This window comes from Diorhabda carinulata, chromosome 1 (assembly GCF_026250575.1).
Source record: "Diorhabda carinulata isolate Delta chromosome 1, icDioCari1.1, whole genome shotgun sequence".
NCBI lineage: Eukaryota > Metazoa > Arthropoda > Insecta > Coleoptera > Chrysomelidae > Diorhabda > Diorhabda carinulata.
The window spans coordinates 27,107,879-27,131,258 of record NC_079460.1 but is presented as its reverse complement, the minus strand read 5'-3'; the positions used below and the strand labels follow the sequence as shown (position 1 = coordinate 27,131,258).

Sequence of the window (23,380 nt, the reverse complement as noted above, 5' to 3'; positions counted from 1 at the left end):
GATTATCAAAATAAAAACTGTTATAACCCTTAATAAAAAATTTTATTCTCATTTGTTATGTCACAAAAAATATGCAATCTTTAATTTAAGTATGCACAGTTAGATTGAAATTTATGAAATAGTTATATATATTAAGGTACAGTCAAATTGTTCAGCCTTTTTTATGAACAGCTTTCTTGTTTCTGATTCTGACTCGGTTTCAAAGATTTTCTAATTTTTATAATTACATGTATAACTATTGGGTAAAATTGACAATTCTATTAACTGTGATATGAATATAATAAAATTTGGTGACAATGGTCAAAATTGATTTTATTTCGACAATCACGTGGTGATTGATATAATTGTGCAAGTTCTCAACGTCAAATTATATGGATATGAAAAATGATAATCTGTCCACAAATTAATACATTATTCATTAGGGAGACATAAGATCAAGATCATTTATCCACGTGAGAGTTATTCGACAGCGACAGAGAATTTTATAAACACTTGCAAAATTTGTTTGATTAAAAATATATCATGTTAATTGCACCACCAGATCTAACCAAGAAAGATATCATTTCTTTTAAAACTTATATTTGAAGTAATAAACTAGTAGTTTTTTATGCAAAATTCTCTCGAATAAAATATACAATATTCTTCTTCTTCTAACAGGATTTTAAATGTGTCCCTGATATAGGGATATATGATTATAGGAGGATTAAAATGTGGCATGTGATGGGTATTTTAGCTTAAATCATTGGGAATGGGTTTACGTTGGTTGGAATTTTTGATGTAGGGTGGTGAGTTTAGTTATGGCTGTATAGGTAGATTTAATTTTGATGTTCTAGAAATTTCACAAAAATAATGATTCACTGCAAATATGTATTTGAAATATCTATAATGGTACACAGCCGTTTTAACCAAAATCAGATAAGACTAGATTTTAACTCTATGGCGAGTTGTTCACTATTTGGGTCAATTATAAAGAAAATAAGCTCTGCACTAAATAATTCTCAACAGAACAGGACAAAAAATGATGAAATGTGAGAACGTTGCAATGAATGTCTATCACACATTAAAAAATAACATTGAACAATGAATTCACCAAATTATATCAAATACGTTTGATTGAGATTAATTTGATCCTTTAAATAGTTAAAGTTTCATAAAACTAGTTCATTAAAGGCAATTGCTAAGCATATATCTGATTATATGCCTGTATAGTCGAGGACTATCAAATGCAGAGTAGAACTAAGCACCTCAATATCCATTTCACTTCCAAAAGAAATAAAAGCTAAGTTACACACTACATCCTGGAGTCACTTCATCTTGTGTCCAATGACACTGGTGATTCGAATTATTACTATCGTTTCGTAAATTTTGCTCCAGTTCTAATAGTTGACCCATGAAGTTAAGGTTAGGCGATATGATAGGGCGAGCTTCTTTCACTTTTTTGTAAGCTTCTACCATAGACATTTGTTTATACTTCATAATGTAAGCTATCGCTATAGTTGCGCTACGAGAAATTCCTGCTTGGCAGTGGACTAGCACTCTTGAACCGCTCTTCCTAGCTTCTTCTGTAATCAGAAAAAAATGAATTCAATAATATAAGGTCATTTGGAAGGAAACTTTATAAAAAATTATTCCCATATTAAAAATTGTTGAATAAAACCGTAAAATAGTAAGAAAGGAGAACAGTTATAATACAATACGTGTTTTCAAAATTAAATAGTCAAGTTGTTCATTTTATGAATGTTAGTTGATATTTAAGAAGTTGAATAATAATTAATAATTAAATATTGTGAGATGATTATTTTGTTTCATAAACTAAAATGTCATATTACGAGTTAGAATATAACACCTGTGTTATAACATGATAGCAGAAAATTAATTATCCGCTATATCTGTATGTAGCAGATTTAAAGAATCTGAAAAATCAAAAAGTCAAAAAATTTACGAAAAGGGTAATCGTATTTTTAGCTATTATTTGGAACTATCTATTGAAGAATAAATGGAAAATTGATAAGATCAAATCAGTCTTGAACAAGGCATATACTACGGGGACCCACTAATAACCCGAATTGCATTGCCATGGGCGTAGCTTTCGGAGACATTCGACAGCAACTCATTACCAGTTCAGTGCCGTTTGTGGATAGCACTACTTTGTTGTTATTGTTTCGTTTTTTGTGATGCCTGGTTCTAATGAACAACTTGCAGCTGTGAAATTTTGTTTCCTACTCAGTAAAAATGTTCAACTTTGAAATCAACTCACAAATATAATGTTATGGCAAAAAGTGTACGAGTGGTTTGCACTGTTTAGAAATGTTCACTTATGACAACCCTCATAGTGAACGCCCATCAACTGTCCGAAAATGTTGAAAACATTTGAGATATTGTGCTCACAGACTGTAGAGTGACAATTATTCAACTGTCAGTGAGTAGTGGGTTTTCTTGGATCTCTATTCAGATAATTTTACCGCAAGATATGGAAATGAGCAAGATTGCTGTTAAGTTTGTTCCTCATGCTCTGACTGATAATCAAAAGGAAGGTCCAGTTAAAACATGTCGTGCTTTGGAAGAACAGCTTGGAACTGATCCAAATTTTCTGTAACTTCTGTTACTGGTGTAGAATTATATTGTTATAGTTATGACCCAGAATTAAAGCATCAGTGAAGTCTATGGAAAACACCAACGTCACTCTGTTTAAAAAATGTGATACATCAAAACAATACGGATTTGCTTTTTGATAGATAGAGCGTAGTTCATACGGAATTTGGTTCCCCTGGTCAGAGCGTCAATCAAACCTTTAATTTGGAAGGTTTAGGAAGATTACGCAATAGTGTTCGACTCGATTTGTAGCAGACCGAAGACTGATTCTTTCACATTGACAATGCATCTGTACGCATAGCCGTCTCCTTTTAATAATTTGTGACTTAAAATGGCATGGTACCACGCACCTTACACGCATGAAAGTACACCGATTCCACAACAGTAGAAGCACCGGTGCGATGAATGTATCATTTTTAATGGAGAGTATTTTGAAGAGGATAACGTTGATTTGTGAAAAATTTGGTATAAAACATTTTTTTAATATAATTCCGATTATTATTGGGCCCATTGGGTCACAGTGCTAGAAAGCTTGGGTATTAAAGACAATATAAAAACAATTTGAAGGCTTTAAACTATTTCCTATTTGCTTTTTGCTGTTTCTGCTGCTTGCTGATGTGAAAAATTAAAATTAAAATGAGGGTAGATGACGTAAAAGAATTATTCAGTAATGAAACCTCTTTAATTTACCAATGTTGGAGATAATAAATAGTAAAATCTTAAAAAATATTATTATTATTTTTAAAATATCGAAATGGTCAGCACTATCTTTTATTAATGGGTTTTCATAAAATAAGTCATGAACCTAAAGAAGTTTCGTCTTGTTTAAACCAGAAGATGCAAATCAAATCACATTGCTTAAGAAATTTAGCTACATCGCTGGTTTATGAAGGATCTGATATCTGATAACTTTAAAATGCCGCAGAGAAAGTCCGGCAGAGTCGCCGAAGGTTATTTTATTTTATGTATAATAAACAATATATCAAGAAAAAAATTCCCCTGCCAAACACTGCTATAGGAATTGTTAACAATGAAGAGGAGATTAAATAATTTTTCCAGGTCACAATAAATAATCGCAGATAATATTTGTTAACAGAATGTTATTTTAGAATGGAGTTTTGTGAAACCACTAAGGTAGATCTGCCACAATTCTGTAATAAGAAAGTGTTTATGATGAATATGAATTTATATTGAACAGTAACATTAAATGCCAAAATTTATTACATCGACATATGGTATTGAAACTACTATTATAGGTTAATTTTTAAGATAAACTCTGGTTATAGTAGAAACGAGACTTCCCAATAAAATCGAATATAGTTTATGTCATGGTTCTCTACTTTTACCACCCACTGTTTTTCTGCAACAGCGACAATACCATCCCTTCCTGGGTGTTTCTATGGTTCTTCGTGTTTCTCAAGTTCTCCAAAATATTACCTTATATGACTATTTTTTGCCTTGCCATGCGTGCTCCTCTCTGCTTCACAACCTGTTCTATTCTATTCTAGCCGCAATATTTCTTCGTTGGTGAGGATGTCAAATGCTGCCCACTTTAGGCGTATTCTTCTCCCAAGTTTGCTTTTCCTTTGTAATATGTTATCTATAATTATATCTTCTTGGCATAATTTTGATTTTGTATTTACGTTTGGCAGCACTGATTCGATTCGTTGGTGTCTGTGATATCCACAAATTTCAATAAACTTCATCAATGTATAATCCATTTCAGTTTCAAAGTAGTTTTTGGGGGCTACAGTAAATAGTTTATGAGATATATCTTTTCGTCTATTAGCTCCTTGATGAAAACAAAGTACCTATTTTTTATTTTTATCTTTGACATTAAGTGTGCATTAAAGAATGAAATTTTGACAAAAGTGTTAATATTTTTTGCATTCTAGTTAGTAAGTTAGCTTACTCAGAATTAGAATGTCACTGACTTCCAAATAATTCGATGGCTTGGTGATCTTGCTGGTAGCAGCAGGAAAGTTGCTGTAGAGTTTAATTGGGAAAACCTCCACCAGAACAGAAGTAATTAAAGTAGGTTCAGAAATTAATTCTATTACTGCAAATAAAGGATGTCCACAAGGTGGAATTTTATCCTTAATTGTGGAGACCAGTGGTAAACGAACTGCTATGCGAATTGACTGACCTCGGCATATCTTAGTAGAAATATGTTAACGACATTTACGCAAGGGAAACTTTTGAGAATACACCTTCAGTGGTGAACTCAATCCTAAGCCCATTAACTAGGCAGGCTAGCCATTGAGTAGAATACGAAGGAGAAATATCTGGAACTCTCTTGCAATAAAAATGAAAATGGGATAACTACTAAAGCTACGGAAAGTGTGATGGTGTGCAGACATTTTGCATGGAAGAATTGGGGTTATAGCCCATGATGTGGATGGCACGGCGATCGTGAGACGAATCATCACGTATGAGCCAGTGGTCTGGAGTACTAGAGCTGGTCTGAATATCACGAGAATAAATCTCTTAAAGGTATAAAGACTGGCTCGCCACTGGGGCTATGAGATCATATTCAACAGCTGCACTAGCAGTGATTTTAAACATTTCCCGTGTGTGTGGCGAAAAAACCTCAATCAGAATATTTAGAGAAAGAGTCAAGAGGGATGAGCCGAGAAAATTATCAAATCTGGGATATTCTTCAGGAAGAAATGCCGAAAAAGTTTAGCTTTGAGAAAAATTTTATCTCAAAACTAAGAGGGAAAAGCGAATGGAATCAAAACACTATATTAAAAATGGACAGAAATGTCATTAAATGATATACGGATGGCTCAAAACCAACATACAGAACTAGAATAGGAGTGTAATAGGCCCAGAACTAAAGACTATGAAAGCTTGGGCAATACATATGTATTTTTCAAGCAGAAATGTGTGCAATTGAAAAATGTGTTCAATTCAATCTAGAGAGAAATTATCGTGAAGAGAAGATCTTCATTAGAGCTCTAAGCCAAAATGTCATAAGATCCAACCTAGTTTGGGAATGCCTTGATAAGTTAAATGAGTTGGGTAGGTAAATTAAGTTACCCTCCAATGTGTTTCGGGAAACACCAGAGTGGAGTGAAATGAAATAGTCATCAGACTTGCTAAAGTAGGGGCGGAGAAACCCTTAATTGGACCTGAACTCTTTTGCTTATTTTGTTGTGTTTAGAAGATTTGTTGAGTGTAACATGCAGATTCTGTTGCGTAAAGGACGAAACCTCTATCCACATTCTTTCAAAGTGTGAGAGTCTACGGAGCACCAGAGCACCTAGAGGCATATGAAATGGATGACGAAGATTTCCCACAGCTAGAGTAAGAGTAAATTAATAGAATGGTTATAAATTGTAAACACCAATTTAATTCATAATTTTACCCTTCTTACTAAAGGATATGTATTTTGAGCTAAATGGTGCATACACCCACAATAGAGAATTTTTGGTTTATCAAGAAATTTTATATTCATTGGATAAGAAGAAACAGCTATTTAGTAGTATGCCATCCAACCTTACACTGGAGGCCCAGGAATCGAGAATAAGATAAGTATATCAAAAAATCAGCATCTTGGACGAGTAGCTAAACGGAATACAGAGAATTGAAAAATGCATTCAAACAGATGGAGAACTTTTTGAGAGACCGCCCTCAATTTTTTGTATTCTATTTTTTTGTATACATTTTCATAAATTTCAACAATTTCCAAATTCGGTTGATAATGCAAACTACATTTACTTGTTATTTGGCTCAAATCATAACTGCAGATTTGTCTTTGAAAACCAAGATCCTAAGATAGAAATGAAGAACTTTAATAACTGATTCGGGTTTGGGTAGCAACTTGCGTGCAAGCAGTTTTGCAGCAACTTGAATATTCGAATGGTTGGGAATATATCAGAAAACAACATTCAAGCTATTTGAATTTAGATGAACATCAATAAAACACATCAAACAATTATAAGAAAATTATTAAATACCAAAAACATAGTTCATATAATGTGTTGCTATCTTGTATTTATGTAAGTTTGAAGACATCAGTGAATGCTGTTTATCAGATTAGTTGGGAAATATTCTGCCACTCTTTTTCTGTAACATCTTAAAGCTCTTGATCCATGTGAGAACTACTTTGGCAAATATATCATATATTACATGCATGTTCAATACGGTTAATTAGCAAACAGAGCAGGTCAGTCCAAAAGTCTTTCCCTCATATGATATTCGTTTTGTTCTGGTGATAATTGGTAAGGTTATTGTTGTTTTTCAAAATGCGTTGAGTTTTGGAACGATTTCCTGCCTCAGATAATTATTTTCAAAAGTATTTCCTAATGATTTTGGACGACCCTATACATTATTTACACTGTACGTTCATTTTCTATAAAATAGGTAAATATGTGGATTTTTTCTTCATAGATTCGAATCATTTCATTTGTTCCATCAAAAAATGTCAATCATAGAATTTGTGATTTTTATATCTTACATTAATAGTGTTAACTTTTTTATATTTACAGTAACAAGCCAAGTTTCTAATATTTAATAAGTCAAAATTATATAAATGAAAATTTAATTATGGATGAAGGTGAACTAATGAAGAACTATTTAAAAATGATAGACATGAAATAACAAACAAAGACCTAACTTCACCTTCCCCATCTAAAGTAATTCATAAACTTGGAATTATAAAAATAATTGGGCCAGATGGAATACCGACAGAAATAATGTAAACAATACATAAAACAAGTGAAATTGCGGATTCAGTTACATTCCATAAACGGAAATGTGAACAATACGAGTACCGACTCGCAGATCGATATCGGAAATTCTTCTAAGGTACGAGAGGCAAAGTTGATTATGAAGCCCCCTTCCACAGAAACATACGTAAAAATATTTTCGTGTGTTTTATTGAATATGAAAAGACTTTGGATCGATTAACAGACAAGAAACTTATAAATGTGTTTTAGAAAGTAAAAGAGTGAAAAGAATCTCAGAATAAAAAAAATACTACTTCTTTAAATGCTGACATTGGAGACCAAGATGAAAAGTGATTATTGGTAACAATTTGGATTTTTCTGTGGAAAGAGTTCCTAAACATATATCTCTGTATGATTTAGTTAACATTCTGATCTCAGCCTTTCTCCGAGGGAAAATGTAAAATAATGATCTCAAACTTTTATCTTATGATTTTATCCGATCAGAGTATTTAAATGGAGACGGTTTTCTAGAATTTGCTTAGCTGAACAGGCATCCTAGTTTCATTATCTATTGATTTTGCACGTTTAACTGGCATTGCTTCGCTAACTTTTTTCTAAAACAGAAAAGCCAATTACTCAAAAAATTTTCCCCTTATTGTTTTTCCTCTCTGCTCATATTGCTCTACACAATCTACTACAACGTCTACTGAAAGACAAAATCGAAGAAGAGTTGGGACACGACAACAACTATGGCTCTACTACGCTAAGATCCAGTATGATTTCAAGGCCCGTTTAAGTAGTCTTCGTCTTTAAATCCTTCACGAGCAACTGTGTTACGCTAGTATAGCGAATTTAAAAAAGAGTAGATATCGCTGGGTGATTACGTATCTACAGGTAGGCCCTGTTCATCTGTTACTTTTGGAAACATTGAGGGAGTGAGACGTATGATCTAGGAAGATTCAAGGTGCACATATCAAGCGATTGAATGTTGGATCCGCAACAGTAAATTTTTTATGATCAACTTTATGTGAAAATAATTGTTACTAGTTGGGTACCACTTATGTTTGACGATTTCCAAAAGACAGTGCGAAGAAAAATTACGCAGGAAACGATAGAAACGTTAAATATGTGTATTGTGCATTCTATACAAGAATGGATGAATATACGCAGCACAAAAGAAGCTGTAGCCATATTTTATGCCAACGACAGTAGAACCGGACATGGCACTCGAAAGAAAAAAATATCATTAAAACAAAAACTACCATTTTCTTGTATTCTCTAAGGCTTGCGTAAATTCAATCAATCAAGCAACTCCTTTTCGATTTCGTTTTGTAACGAATAAACTTTTACATTAAAAATTATTCTATCCACATGCTGTTGATGTTGAATTAGAATAAACAATATTAAAAAAATTTGAGTAGGCGAAATTTTTATTATTTATGAAGATACGGGGTATTAGCTCAAACAATGTTCTGTAATAAAATTGGTCGTAACTCGTGAAACACTCGAGAATTAAGAGAATCCTAAAGAGGCGTTTCATGGAAATATCTTACAATTTGATATAAGAAAATTTGAATTAGCTTCTGATATGGAAATTGTAGGAGACTACAAATCTTTTAGAATCATAACCCATAAAGAACCGAAATTTCCAGATTCTAAGTATGTCAAATTTCTCTAAAGTCTTCAATTAGTATCGAACAATAAAACAAGCAATTCGGGATGAAATCGTGAATTTTTCCAGTTTTATAGGCAAATAGGGATACTTTTTCGTGTAATGGGGATTAAAGAACTGTTGTGAGCGATTTGTTTATTGTTACACCACTGGATTCAGAATGCTTCTAAAGACTTCCTAAGTTCAAGACTGACGTACCAATAGATAAACAAGGAAGTTATGTTTTATTTATTTCTATTTCTTAGAATAAACTACTAGTGGCAAAAAATATATGAAGTATCATTAATGTTTGATAAAATAACGTACCAAATAAAGAAAACATCTAATGAATCTGAAATCACAGATGAGAAACAGAAATGTACAATTTATTTAGAAATAATTCTAATAACAATTTAAGAAATGCCAGTATATTAGTATATTACCTAGGATAAAATGAATTATGTGTGATATTTATGTACTTTTTATGTTTATTTGAAATTGAATAGAGAACTTGACTTCTTTATTCAAGTCAAGTTCTCTATAAAATTTCAAACTTCGGGTCTTTCATCAAAATTAATTAGTTTATATATTTTTTCCACCGGTAGTTGGCAGTTTTAAGAATTATAAAGAAATAAAGCATAATTTATATGGCCATCTATTGATACAGTATTAGTTTTAAGTTTTATAATATTATCAAATATTATTTTTGGTGTCAGCTATTTGGAAACATTATGAATCTAGTAACGTGGAAATTTGTTATAAACATATCACTAATTATTTTTCGCTTCGGAATAATGTCGTAGTATAGTCTAAAAATTGAAATAAATATTTAATTTTTTTTTTTTGTTATTTGACATTCAAATAAATTGTTTAATCGGTAAACACCTTCAATCTTAATGAGTCACATTGTAAAAATTATTCAAGCCCGGTAAAAACTAATTCAAATAGAACTTGAAAACACGTTATATTAGGTATGTTAAAAGGCATGAATCAGATTATTTCACATTAATTTCATTTTAAATTTCTAAGTAATTTCACAAAAAGGAAATTACAAAAATCTCGTATGACGAGTTATCTGTTACTAGTCATTGTTTATTCTATGTGGATCGTGACGATGTAGACCCTGAATTATTAAGCAACATAAGAAAAATATATATAATTAGAATATCACAGCGATCAATTTAAGATCAAAACAAATATTCTGATTATCACCGCTCTACAAAAAATTCCTTTATTCCTTTTCTAGGATATCTTTGCGGATTTCGAAGTTTTCAAATCCACAGGTCATAAATGTATTCATGATAATACTGTTATTTTGACTTATTTTGTATTTTTTTAATATATACTATTTATAACTTTTTATTATTATGAAGTGCCAGTTGCTGCCCGAAACATCAGTTTGTTGACAAGGTTGGAGCACGTACACTTATGTTCATTGAAATAGCATAGTAGTATGCTATTTCAATAGATTTTTTAGCTGTGTAATTTTGCTTGACATTCATTGTCGTGTTTACCATTATTAAGTTATTTGGTAAGTATGTACAAAAAATTTATACTTTATATTTATAAAAATTTAGCTTTCCGAATTTCAGTTAATTGAGGAGGCATTAAGTACACTTCTACTTCAACTAAACTTAAATTAATTATTGATTTATCTGTCCCTGACATGGACAGTGAGATTGTGTAGGCAAAATCTAAGTGTATGCTTTTTTAGTGAACAGAAGTATACTTTTGACTAAGCTACTAATAAGAGGTTAATAGACTTTAGTGGAGAGTTTATATTTTCAATGTGCTCTCCTTGAATTTCAAGGTTTTTAATCCAGTGATGTTTTAATTTATGGATTCCACCCCTGAAACGATGATCTAGCAGAGATACTTTTCCACTGTCATTATTACCCCTTTGTTCGATGGAAATTCGTTTTCCCCGCATGAATTTTTCGATATCAGAAAATAGCCAGATTGAGCCAAGTCTGGCGAATTATGTGGATGTTGCTACAGTTCGTACTTTTTCGTCACTGATTTTCACAAATTATTTTTGAGCTGTGTGAAAGGGTGCTTCATATTGATTCATAAGCAACTGATTCTAACACATACTCAATGTGGCCCCTCATCTTCCATAATCATATCCTGTATTGTTTTGGCATTGATGCAATTTTTGAGCGTCCTTTAAAAGGTCATCTTAAAAACTTGTATAACCACATTTGAATACGCAGTCATCTTTCTACTGTTCAATTTGAAGATGAAAAGTTCCTATACACTTTTAACAATTGTTATACGTTTGTTATAATGCTAAGAGTTCCAAAACCGAAAATTATTTTTAAAACATGTTATTCAAGTTTTCTCATAATACACCATACTACAAACCCATAGTCTATAAATGAGTTGACCGATCTACATGAAACTTTACATGTATTCATAAAGATGCAGTATTTCAGTACATATTTCTAGTATAGACAACATTTAAAATGACTGAATTTTCAATAAGATACGCTTCTGACTTGAATGCAATTGCCGAATAAGTGATAGCATTTGATCCCGATAATTCACAATTTTAGATATTTGATTTCGATTATTCATAGAATCTTCCAAATATCGTTTGGCCAAGATTGTAGAAAATATTTGGTTTACAAGATAATACTTATAATAATAGGGTCTAAAGGAAAGCCCTGTCAATCCTAATTACCTGGGTACTCCTTTTGCCGCCCTTACTCTCGGAGACTCTCCAAAATCGTATTTTTAAGATCTTGACACTATTTATTTGATAGTTGAAACAGTCTTCACGAACAGCTGGTAAAGTCAATAGTCTTTAGATAGGGGATTCTAATAAATTAATTGAATTGGTGAATTCGAATTTTAGAGGTTACACATACAGGTTACTCAACCGTAAGATATTAATCGAGTGAAGTGATGACTAATGATCTTGTTTACTTTTACGCAACAATGTTTTAGTTTGATCTCCTCTCTAACATTAATTCTATGAGAAGTTACAAAGCAGAATGGAAACGAATATCAATAATGTATCCGTACGCATAAAAACTATAACAAACTAATTTAACCAAAACGATTTTAATAGTAATACAAATCGTGGGATCAGTATAAATCTTCAGTTTATCAAGATTTAATAAAAATATAAGAGGGAAATATTCGTGCCGATAGTTTTTGATCGGTCTAAAGTATTTTATGATTGTTGACAGTCAACGTCAACTGTTTATTAACAATTTTTGTTTCATTTTAAGACGAAAAAAATTTCAATTCGCACTCATATATCTTATACTACTATACCGCTCTTTCACATCCAGCTCCCTACATTGTTTTTATTGTATTCAGATGATCTACACATCCCGTATGTTGAAGAGGGATATCATGACGTCATCCTAACAAATACAAGCTTTCTGAATCATCGCGTCGAGTTGTAAGTTACGTCATCGACATCTCTTTCATATCCAGGAGTGGTTTGGGAAATTAAAAAGGGGAAAATTGATTGACAAAGGCTATACACTTATTAGTCATTCTTAAATATTATTCTTTATATCAATGGTGAAGGAACAATGCTCTCACGTGCGCAAAATTTAAAATGTTCGAAAGAATATGAAAAGTATTACATTTTTCTGTTACAAGATTTTTCAAACTTAGTTTAATTACATTATTTACAGCCAGTGGATACAATTTTGTATCATATGTTACTGATATATAGAAGATATTCCATTTCACAATTAACGATTCACATAGGTAATTAATAAGAAGACAAAGAAAATGTAAATTTGGTTTTTGAATGTGAGTAATGAACGGTTGGATTAAAGTATTTGAAAATAGTACTCGAAATGACGAGAAGGTACAAAATTAGCAATTATTGATTAAGAGAAAAGCTAAAAGTACAAATGATATGGTATGCAAAAACATATGGAAGATGACCAAGTAGAAGACTAAACAACTTGGGATGATGTGGGAGTGGCAATCCTGAAAGAACGTTAACTAAATTGGTAGTGGCCGAGATAAAGACTGGAAATACGCAATATAACAATGAATAGTTTTTTTAGAGAGATACCTTTTACTAGAAAAGTATTTAAGAAACCTATGATTCAAGAAAAAGTTTTAATACGGCTTTGGATAAAGCTTAAAATTAAAATCTAGCTCCTTTTCTTAAGAGTAGTGTCTTGGAAGAGAAATGTCTTGATTTTTCAGTTTGATCTCAATGAAACTGTGAACTGAGTCACACAAAGTTTCTGATCTTTGTTCTATCTGACTTTGTATTCCTGACTTTCAATTAATTAATTAACAATAGAATATTAGACGGTACTCATATTTTGTATACACCTATCAGATCAGAGATCAACATGCAATCTCTTTTTTCTCAAAAGTGCTAGTGAGTATCAACAATAAATAACGCGAATGTAAAAGATAAGGTCATACACAACTTTATCTCTTCCTTTTTGAAACCCCTTAGTGGGTTCCCGTTTTAATTTTTTTGTATTTAATGTCCACACGTTTCTATATTTTTTCTGATCTTATTAGTTTCTTGTGAATTTCAACATCTAAATAGTCTAGTTCTATGGTTGCTCTTATGATATTTCTGCTTCATAAAAACTATATTTTGTGAAACAGGAAAACAATTTGAAACAAAATTATATATATATATATATATATATATATATATATATATATATATATATATATATATAGTTAGTGGGTGTCTCATAAGTAAACATGTCGTAACTTGTTCAGAAAAGTCTCTAATTCTATAAAGAGTACAATTACTTTCTATTCAATATGCTTAATGATGCGATATAATTTATAATAAATAATATGGAGAGCAATAAATACGAAATTCGTGAATTGTCAAGACATTATTGGAAACAAAATTTCAATGCAGTTGTGGCGGCAAGGAAAATATGTGGAATTGAAGGAGAAGACACAGTTAATGTGTGAGTTACACTTCGAGCCGTCATAACAAACATAAGCTGCTGATCCACAATTCAACAAATACTTTATTAACTGATGATATTGCTGAGTTACATATTTTTAATTTCTAGTTGCATTTATTTTTTGTGTATAATCAATATTGCACACTGTAATTTTAGTTGTTAATAGTGTCGTTTTGCTGTACTAATAAAATATCTTTTTAAAAAGCGACTTTTGTGACAGTAACTTTTAATTGGAGCAGTCAAAGGTTTAGTGGAAGAGCCCTTAGTGATCCTCTTAGTTATTTAACATTTGTCCACTAAAAGTTCATCCAAAAGAATTCAAGAGGAACAAGAAGTAAGTGAAAATGAAATTTAACTTGTTAGAAGTAATAATAAAGAAAAAATAGAAGCCTTTGGCAAAGTCAATTGAAAATACTATAAGATAAGAAAGTAGAAAATGAAAAACTTTTGGAAAACCGAGTTAAGTTAATCCAGAAGTTTAAGACCAAGAGAAGATAGAACATCTTAATTTTCATATTTTCTTTACCTATATGACCGATACACCTCATGCACACACTCCTCAAACCCCTCAATCATTACAAACACCACCGATCCTAAATCTTTCCTTTTGGTTATATTTTTTTAATCGAATTTCTTGAGGTTGTCGGTTGATTTATTTCAGTTTTATTTTATTTTCTTAACGTTTTTCTATCTACTTCCTCTACCTAATCCCTCTACTTCCAATAGTTGACAGTTACAAAATCCTAGACTAAATACTTGACTCTAGACTCTCCTCGAAACAGCAGATACAAGAAACTAAAGGAATATGTCTTAGAAGGCTTAATATTCTAAAAACTCGGGGCTCAAAAGAAATTTCTCTGCTCTAGCTCAAACGAATATATTTCATTCTCTCTATCTCAACCAATTCCTTAACTTCAATGCATCCTTCGATAACGTCAACCCAACAGCCTCATTATGGACCTCAATATAATTTAATCGTATGTCCTCTTCCTTTTTAAGTACAAATCTTGAAACAAAAATACAAACTTATTCCATATTAAACTTCTACTACTTTCGAATATACCACCCTGGTTAAAATTATACCTCAATCTGATCTCTTCCTCTACGAATTCAATAAGAAAAAAAAACACTTCATACGTTCACGGTCAGCCTTTCTTGAATTGTTTAGTAGTGAATCCTTTATAAGGATGCCTTAAACACTGAAACTCGAGTTGGACCTACCATAACGTCATTAGAAAAACACATCTGATCCTATAAAACCTCCTTTTTCTGTAGTGTCTATTCTCGTGAACTATTTGCTATCTTACAAGCGTTCAAACATGCGCAACTGCATACAAATTCACTCATAGCAATATACAGAGTGTCCTTATCATACACTACATATATGAACTACTGAGAAATCAAAATACTTCAATCACTATTATATAGGTTTCTGCTCTTGTTGGTATTATAGGTAAAAAGGCGGTTCCTCCACAAGAGAAGCCACTTCTTTCACCCCAATGATAAGCTCTAAATATCTGGAGACGTAGAAGCTTAAATGAAATATCTAAATCGAAACATCTGCCAAAATTATGGGAATCAAGTTACTTTGGCTCTACGTGAGATTTAACCAATAGTTAATAAATCTCCTATGGCGAATATATAAATATAAATACATACATACATACATTAATGCATCTAAATGTTTCTGATTCTAGGTCTCTTCTGTTTTAAAATTAGAAAAGTTGAAATGTCAAATTTTATCTTTCTTCCAAAAATTATTAAAAAAAACTGATTTAAAAACAAAAGGGACCTAAAATCAATAAAATATTTAATATATATATATATATATATATATATATATATATATATATATATATATATAAATGCATCTGAATATTCTTGATTTAGCTCTTGTTTTAATATTTGCAACTAATCAAGATCACAAGATCATTAAAAAAATTTAAATCCTCACCATTTTTGCTACAAGACAAGATAGTTAATAATTTGCTATAACAATTAATGAAGGTATGTATCAATGTTTCAAAAAACCAGCCCGTTCGTACGTCACTGTGTGTGAAGTTACGGCCCAGTGCACAGAAAACGGGGTCCGAATGACGTGAGTAACAAGCATTCACATACGCGCACACCAAACAAGCAAGAGGCAACGTTCGGCAGCCCTTGACCAATGACTACGATGATTAATTGTGACTGCTGACTCAATACCTGACAAGGACGTTACTGAAACCACAACACAACGATTCATAAGAACAATGAACAGGATCGAAATACAACGTGTGTTTTTGTTATTTTATTTCTAAGTCGCATGGAATTTGAATAGATGACATCAAAAGTTTTCCTACAATTCAAAAGCGATGAGAAAACTGTAAATAACTAAATGATACATATTTCAAAATGATAAATACAATACTTTGAAATTGCTTTTTATTTAGAAATTTTATCATTTCTTGTTCATCGCAAGCATTCATAATAACGAGTCTATAAATATTGTGACCTAGATTTAAGAGTCCATTGTGAGCAGAAACAGGAAGGAGTTTGTTAAACAACGCTATTTAATTGATTTGAGAAGGAAGACAGAGCACATTTGATGTTCGCTTCCATCTTCTGACAATTACAAATTCATAGTTACAAAATGGTAATTTTCTTTAAATAACTTCAATCACTATTTAATATACATACTCTGTTCCCGATTTAATCAAACATAATAATAAATACTTTATTATGTAATGATTACTTCTGGGCATGTTATCCACCCAGAGTTATTGTTTCGCCTTCAATGTAGATATCTTTCTTTCATCAATTACTCTCACGAATTATTTCCTTTTGTCGTTTTTAAATTGTTTCCTGAATGAAGTGAATTCAAATTTCAAAAGAGAAAAAAGCCAGCCTGGGTAAAACCATGGCGATACGGTGTTAAATATGTCTCTTGATTTGTTATGCCACAAATTATTTTACAATTCTGATTCTGTACGTGTTGTAATCAGAATAAACTTGATTTTGGTGAAAAAATAGAAAATCGGTTTCACAAAATTTAGAATAAAAATGTATTTTTGTTAGGATAAAATGTATATATGTATATTCAAAATAAGACTTATTGTAAAGTATAAGTAGCAGAGATCCATGAATTAGTCATATTCACAACTTCATGCTTACACACTATGTTTTCAGGAATATCATATTAAAATAAAAAGTTGAATATGATGTTGATTCCCCTAATTTACTAAAATACAAAATATGTCATTTTCGTTGTCCATATTGGACAGTTATGTAGTATTTAAAATATATTTCTTTTGAATTCCAAATGATAACAATCTTTGAGTAATAGTATCGGTATTGCTCAAATATTGTTATCCCCTTGAGAGATGCGTCAGTTTCGCTTTCTTAATCAATTGATTAATTATTACTTTATTAATGAGTTACCATCTCCAGTTCATCGTTGTACTTATTATCCTACCCTACCTCTGCCAATCATTTCTATCAGGGCCTTTATTTTCTTCTTGGTTGTTATTTCAACATTGCTTTTATTACTTCTTATTGTTCTCCTTCTTTACTGTACTGTTTCTCAAATATACTTAGTTTGTTACAAGTATTTCGTGTTTTATCTCCGTTTCTTTTTCTGCTCATCAAAGGTATTCAACTGTTTGTAATTTTCATTTCATTTAATCATTTTATCGTTCCTCACATTAAGTTATGATTCCATTTTATTTTTCAATCTCATTTTTTCTATTATTCCTCTATTACAAATACCATGTCACCTCCATATACGATTAATTGACCTCCTATTGTTCTTAGATTTCCTTTTTGCACCTTTATTTATTGGGATACGAATTTCTTTTGTTATCTCTATCATCGTTTGTTACACAAAAGTTTTTTCTGCTGTTTTCTGTATTACTTCCAGTTCCGTTTGATGATAAAATTAATTAAATAAACGTATCTGGAGATAGAGCTTATCATCTATCATGTTATAAGGAAACGCCACTTTGCTTTTTTTTATTTGAGTATATATTGAAACATATATTTTATTAGTGTGCAAAACAACACAAGGAATGAAAGATAAAAAAGATGGTATTCTAATTTTTCATTACATAATAATTTATTTATGAATTTCTAATTAATTCGACATAGATTGGCCGGCCTCCCTAATTAATGCCGTTACAGAATACGAGCAACGGATTTCAAATTAATTCCAGTGTTCTAAAACGCCCAATTATACACAGTTATACGATTCCAGAATATAGAAGACTACTGAGCTAATAACTTTTTTTAAAAATTATTTGACAAGGGAAATTTACTCACACACCCGTTACTACAACCTTGGTAATATGTATTTAGTTTAAATATTTTATTTTAAAATAGTGTTTACTCGTTCGAATGAATGAGCTGCTTATCACCAACATTTCCTTAAGAAAACCAGCAACGTGTTATTTTCCCGTAAATAAATAGATATTAATAAATATAGTGATATAAATACATCATACTACAAACTTGCGATCAGGTTTATGTGGTTTCAGATCAATTTGAGATATGATGGGAAATTTACTGTTAAACTTCCTAGAATTACAACCATCCGCTATCGCAGAGTTTATGCGAAGAAAAAATATTACAAACCCTGCAGGTATTTCTTTATTCAGTGTGACTCATTTATATTGGAAACATACGTATAAAATCTGAAGGTAATTATCGATTTTAAACATTTTTTTTAAATGTCAAATAATCAAACATCTTTGGAACAAAATTTTAAATGTGCATACTAACCTGTATCAATACATGGTCATGGAAATCTTGTTCATTTCTGATCAATCTTATCAATAAAAACTATTCGCCGTTGTCTCGAAGCAAGAAGATTAAAGATTTGAAGCAAATTTTTCATTCACATTACAAGAAGGCGATAAGGCATAACGTTTTGAATATTGTTTATGAACTCAACGGAATATTTGGCAAATAATGACATTTTTTTTCAAATGTGTTTAATGAGAAGGCCATGTTCACAAATAAAGTAGTATCCTCACAAAACTTTCACTGGGTAATATATTTTAAAAAATCAATATTCCCAAAAAGTTGGGCGAATCATTGGTTTCTCCTGGAAAATATTAACTCGAAAAATTTTTCAAAATTTTTAAATGAAGATTTATAAGATGCCTATTAATGAGCTACCAATTAATGAGAGACGAAATCTATTTTCACAATCAGATGAGTATAAAGGTCATAATGTCAAAGACGCGAAGTAATGATTGAACGAACATTATCTAAACCGATGCATTAGACGTGGTAGACTGTTGATAGATTGGCCACCAAGATCTAGAGATTTTAGAGTCCTTTATTCCTCTGGGAACTAATCTAGTTATCAAAACGCGCGTCAGACAGTGTAATTTTGAGCGTTGGTGTAGTGGTATTGTAAACAGTGTGTTCAGTATAAATATCAGGAAGTTTAATAAAAATCGAGGGCATAATTTACATCACAAAATCTTTAGGTACTTTTTTATAGTGAAAATTACAGTTGAATATAATTCAGTTCTTTTGAATGCTTTAGATATTTCTCCACTGGTGATTTATGCTAAGAATGATTAAAAACTAAAAAATAATTATATATACAGGGTGTTTATTTGTAATTAATAACTTAGTTACATTATTTTTATGAAATATTGATGGCAAATGTTTGGAAGATATCTGATTTAGGTGGCGTACATATTTTGTATGCAAAAATCAGTAACCATTCTCGACAACAAAAAAGTAGTATGTCTTAAATAGTGGAATAAATATTTTGAATTTTGTGGATGGTTTATTATAAGAATGAAATAAATTGTTAAAATCGGAAAATAATTTCAGATTTTACTTGTATGTTATGGATTATATTGAATGATTAGAAAAAGTATAGCTAGTTTCGTATCCAATTATATGAATTCAATATAATCATGTAGAGTTCTCTTAAGAAATAAGAATAATGAAGTTAGAGAGAGTCAAGAGCTCCGCATTCTAATTGAATTTTTTTCCAATGTTTAAGGTTCTATGGCTCACTTTCAAATATATGACAGCGTTTAAGTAAAAATCTTAGCTAAATCGTCACTCTGTATTATTTAGGCTCAACAATTGGATTTGATAAATGATACTAGAAAATATAAACTCAACTGTTTCTTCAATGGCAATACGCACGTCATAATATGCATACATGTATTCGGCAGAATGAAAACTTGAAAATTTAACGTTATTTCAAAATTGTGTGTATTTTCCGAACGCACGTACACAACACATGAGTGGTCGGAGGATGCCAAATGTGAGAAATAATGTTTCTGAAACTGCAAACCTTTATAAATTGTGTGTAAATTGTTTAAAATAATAATGTAATCAAATAGTCTTACCGATGAACTCGAAAGCTTCTTCGAAATACTGTTTTAAGTTTTGATGCTCTGAATCGGTGGCAGGTATGTGTTTATACGTAATCCCACAATCTTCGTGGTACCCTGGTAACTGTGATGTAACGTTTAATACGCATGTGGTACCCAATACTCGAAGACATGAAATATCAGCTGCATCCTTTAGGTTGCCCAGGTATAAGAAGGGCAAAACTTTCGAAGCGGGGTAAGAATCCACATCTGCAAGAGTGGCTGGTGAAGACGGCATAATCTTGTTTGACAAACCGGACATGAGTGTATCTTCCCATAGTTCTTTGTGTTTTCGATGAAATTCTTTGTGACCTCCTAAAACCAAATTTGTTCCCTTTAATACTGATATTACTTTGATGATTATGAACAGTAGATATGCATCAATATAATTGTGTGACGGATTTTAAATATAAATAAGTGCATAGTATATAGCACTATATAGTATATAGTATTCACTGATCACTTGTTACTTCGCAAAACTGTAATAAAAAAAAACTTACATTTTACTATCAAATTTCAGTGATGTGAAAATCGATTTTAACGTTATAAAATACAAACTTACATTTTTTACAACTTTCGCAAGTATGATTATAATAATGAACCGAGATAATTTAGATGCGCAATTGAATTGACTAATGTTAATAAGTTTTCAAAACGCAATAACATATTTATATTACGTAAGAGCATTTGAGTGTATTATTAAATTTCTAATCATAATATATTTACATAAAACGAGTATTAATCAAGTTGATTCAAAAGTACAACAATCTATATAGTGTGTCTAAATAAATCCAGTATCGGGAGTGACAATTCTAAATTAAAAATTACACATCATCACCAGGGAATAAGATTTTGTATTTTTTACAAATATTCAAACATAACTAATTAAAAATAAAATGTATTTTTAGAGTATTTGCGGTATTTTCAAATTTAAAACTATCGAAACAGAGATTTTGAAATATATAAAGAATAAAGATTAGATAAAGAAAGATTTAATTTTATCTATTTTATTTAAAATTTACAATTTTTGAGCGATTTGAGAGTGAAAATTAAATAGTTAAGGACGAGAGCTCCGTCGACCTTGAACGGAGAATCAAATGTCCACAAAGTGGAAAAACTTAAACAAGCGATTAGAGTAGTAGAACGTTGGTGCGAATAAATAGACCTAAAATGGGTCCACGGCTTTCTTCTTCATCATGATGACACGCCGTGCCACAAGCTCTTTTGATTCGTGAGTTTTTGAATGTCTATTCACATCCACGTTATCACCAAATTTAGTACCATAGAACTGACTCTTCCCAAAAATAATAATATGTGCTAAAAGGAAATCTTATGACGGTTTTCCCGATCTTATGAAAGACAAGAAAAAGCAGATGAAAGTCATTAAGAAAGAAACCTTCCAGATTTGCTTCCACCCATAGATTTATCGTTGAAATAAATGTATTGCTAACCAAGTATAGTATTTCGGAGTAGATTAATTCGTTTTATATATTATCTTCCAACTTTGTTTTAAATAAATAATCATGCCTCGTATAATTGAGTTACACAGCATGGGTAGTAGTTTTACAGAGACTCACTTGTCATATATATTATCGAACGACTAATCAAAACTAAGAAAATAAAAGTGGAAGTACCACAGAATAGTGTTCTGCTATATAATTATGACACCGTAACATTAGATAAATTACAATTGCTGCACCTGCTGATTACATATACATAGTGGCAATTGGATAACAGAAATAGTCTTTGAATGAGTAGAGAATAAAAATTATTAAAACAAAATCAACACTAATTCATATGCAGAAAAATAGATGAAACAATAAAATGCAATAACAATATATATATATATATATATATATATATATATATATATATGTGAAATGTAATGTTATATATGAGCTAATACTTGTGATGCTGTTTATATAGGACTGCCATCTCATTATTAGGAAAATGGATTAAGAAGTTAATAATACAATAAAAAAGTAAAACGGCATTTACAAAGCGTGGAATAGAAAAAAAAATCTATACAATCAATTATAAGAATTAAGCATAACCAAATACAAAAACCTTAGCAATTTTAGGAACTTTCATAATTCTATTTTATGACTTCAATGTATATATAAATAATTTTAATTATAAAACAAATTGTTACATATTTAATATTCTGACGTATATTCAAAAAAACGATACGGTAGCAAAAATAACTCTCCTGTTTACCTGAATTGATTTTATTATTTTATTAAAATAGTGATATCTCTGATTTTAAAGTAATAACCTGAATGGTAATGTACAGTAATATACAACAAACGTTTCCTTCAATGGCACGTGATATGGTGATCGTTTTTAGAGTTATTCTATATGCGTAGGTATGTAATTATATCATACTATGGATGAGTCAGTTTATAAATAATGCATATTCCATTCCTTCTAAAATTCTATACCCTATATAAATGTTAATCACTTGACAAACGTAATGTTTTTGAATGTAATTTGAATAAGATTGAAATGGATTCGTTTTATCATCACACATAATACGAGTACAATATTTTACAATAACGTGATCGTACCAGCGCCTAACAATTTTCAAGTTAATTATATACACTTTAGTCCAGGAGGAATTGGCACATGAGTACCGAAAATTATACCACCTCAATTTATTTATGCGATCCTCCTCAAATTGTCCTACTGATAATATAAATGCATAGGGCAAATTTTTTTTATATTTTTTATTGAAATACAAATAAAAAACTTTCTATGACTTTTCTCGATAAAGTTAATATTTTTAGATATATGAGAAAAATCTCGAATTTGGGTACTTTTGACACAAAAAAATTATATTAAAAAAATATCATACAAATAATTTTTTTAATTCTTCATACAAAAGTTAATAATATTCCTAATAGAGATTTGAAAAAATTCATTGTTTATACCAGTTTTTAATAGTTAATTTCGCATCCTCTCAAGTATACGTCGCTTACCTTTAAGTATCGCCGTTTCTCTCTGACTCATCCGCAACATCGACCTCTCTGTGTCCTAAATCGTTATTTATCATTTATCTTAAAAACTATTACTTAACTTATTAGATTGTCTACAAATTGTTTTTAACAAATTTTTTTCTGTAATAAAAATTATTTTTTTACCCGTTAATATTACTTTTTTGTT

At 30.8% G+C, this 23,380-nt stretch overlaps 1 protein-coding gene across 3 annotated transcripts in view; it reads right to left on the bottom strand.

The window, feature by feature from the left end:
• LOC130894995 (dual specificity protein phosphatase 10-like) overlaps nucleotides 1-23,380 on the bottom strand; it is a 38,643-nt gene that overhangs the window by 4,455 nt on the left and 10,808 nt on the right. Inside the window, exons 1-3 of one of the 3 annotated variants that reach the window (XM_057802279.1) lie at nucleotides 20,781-20,843; nucleotides 20,195-20,533; nucleotides 1,293-1,562 (exon numbers count right to left, since the gene is read on the bottom strand). In XM_057802279.1, the coding sequence (XP_057658262.1) occupies nucleotides 1,293-1,562; nucleotides 20,195-20,480 (556 nt within the window). In that variant the 5' untranslated portion in view covers nucleotides 20,481-20,533; nucleotides 20,781-20,843. Of the gene's footprint in view, nucleotides 1-1,292; nucleotides 1,563-20,194; nucleotides 20,534-20,718; nucleotides 20,844-23,380 lie in introns of those variants that run through there. The other 2 variants (XM_057802197.1, XM_057802121.1) reach the window with 2 other exon arrangements.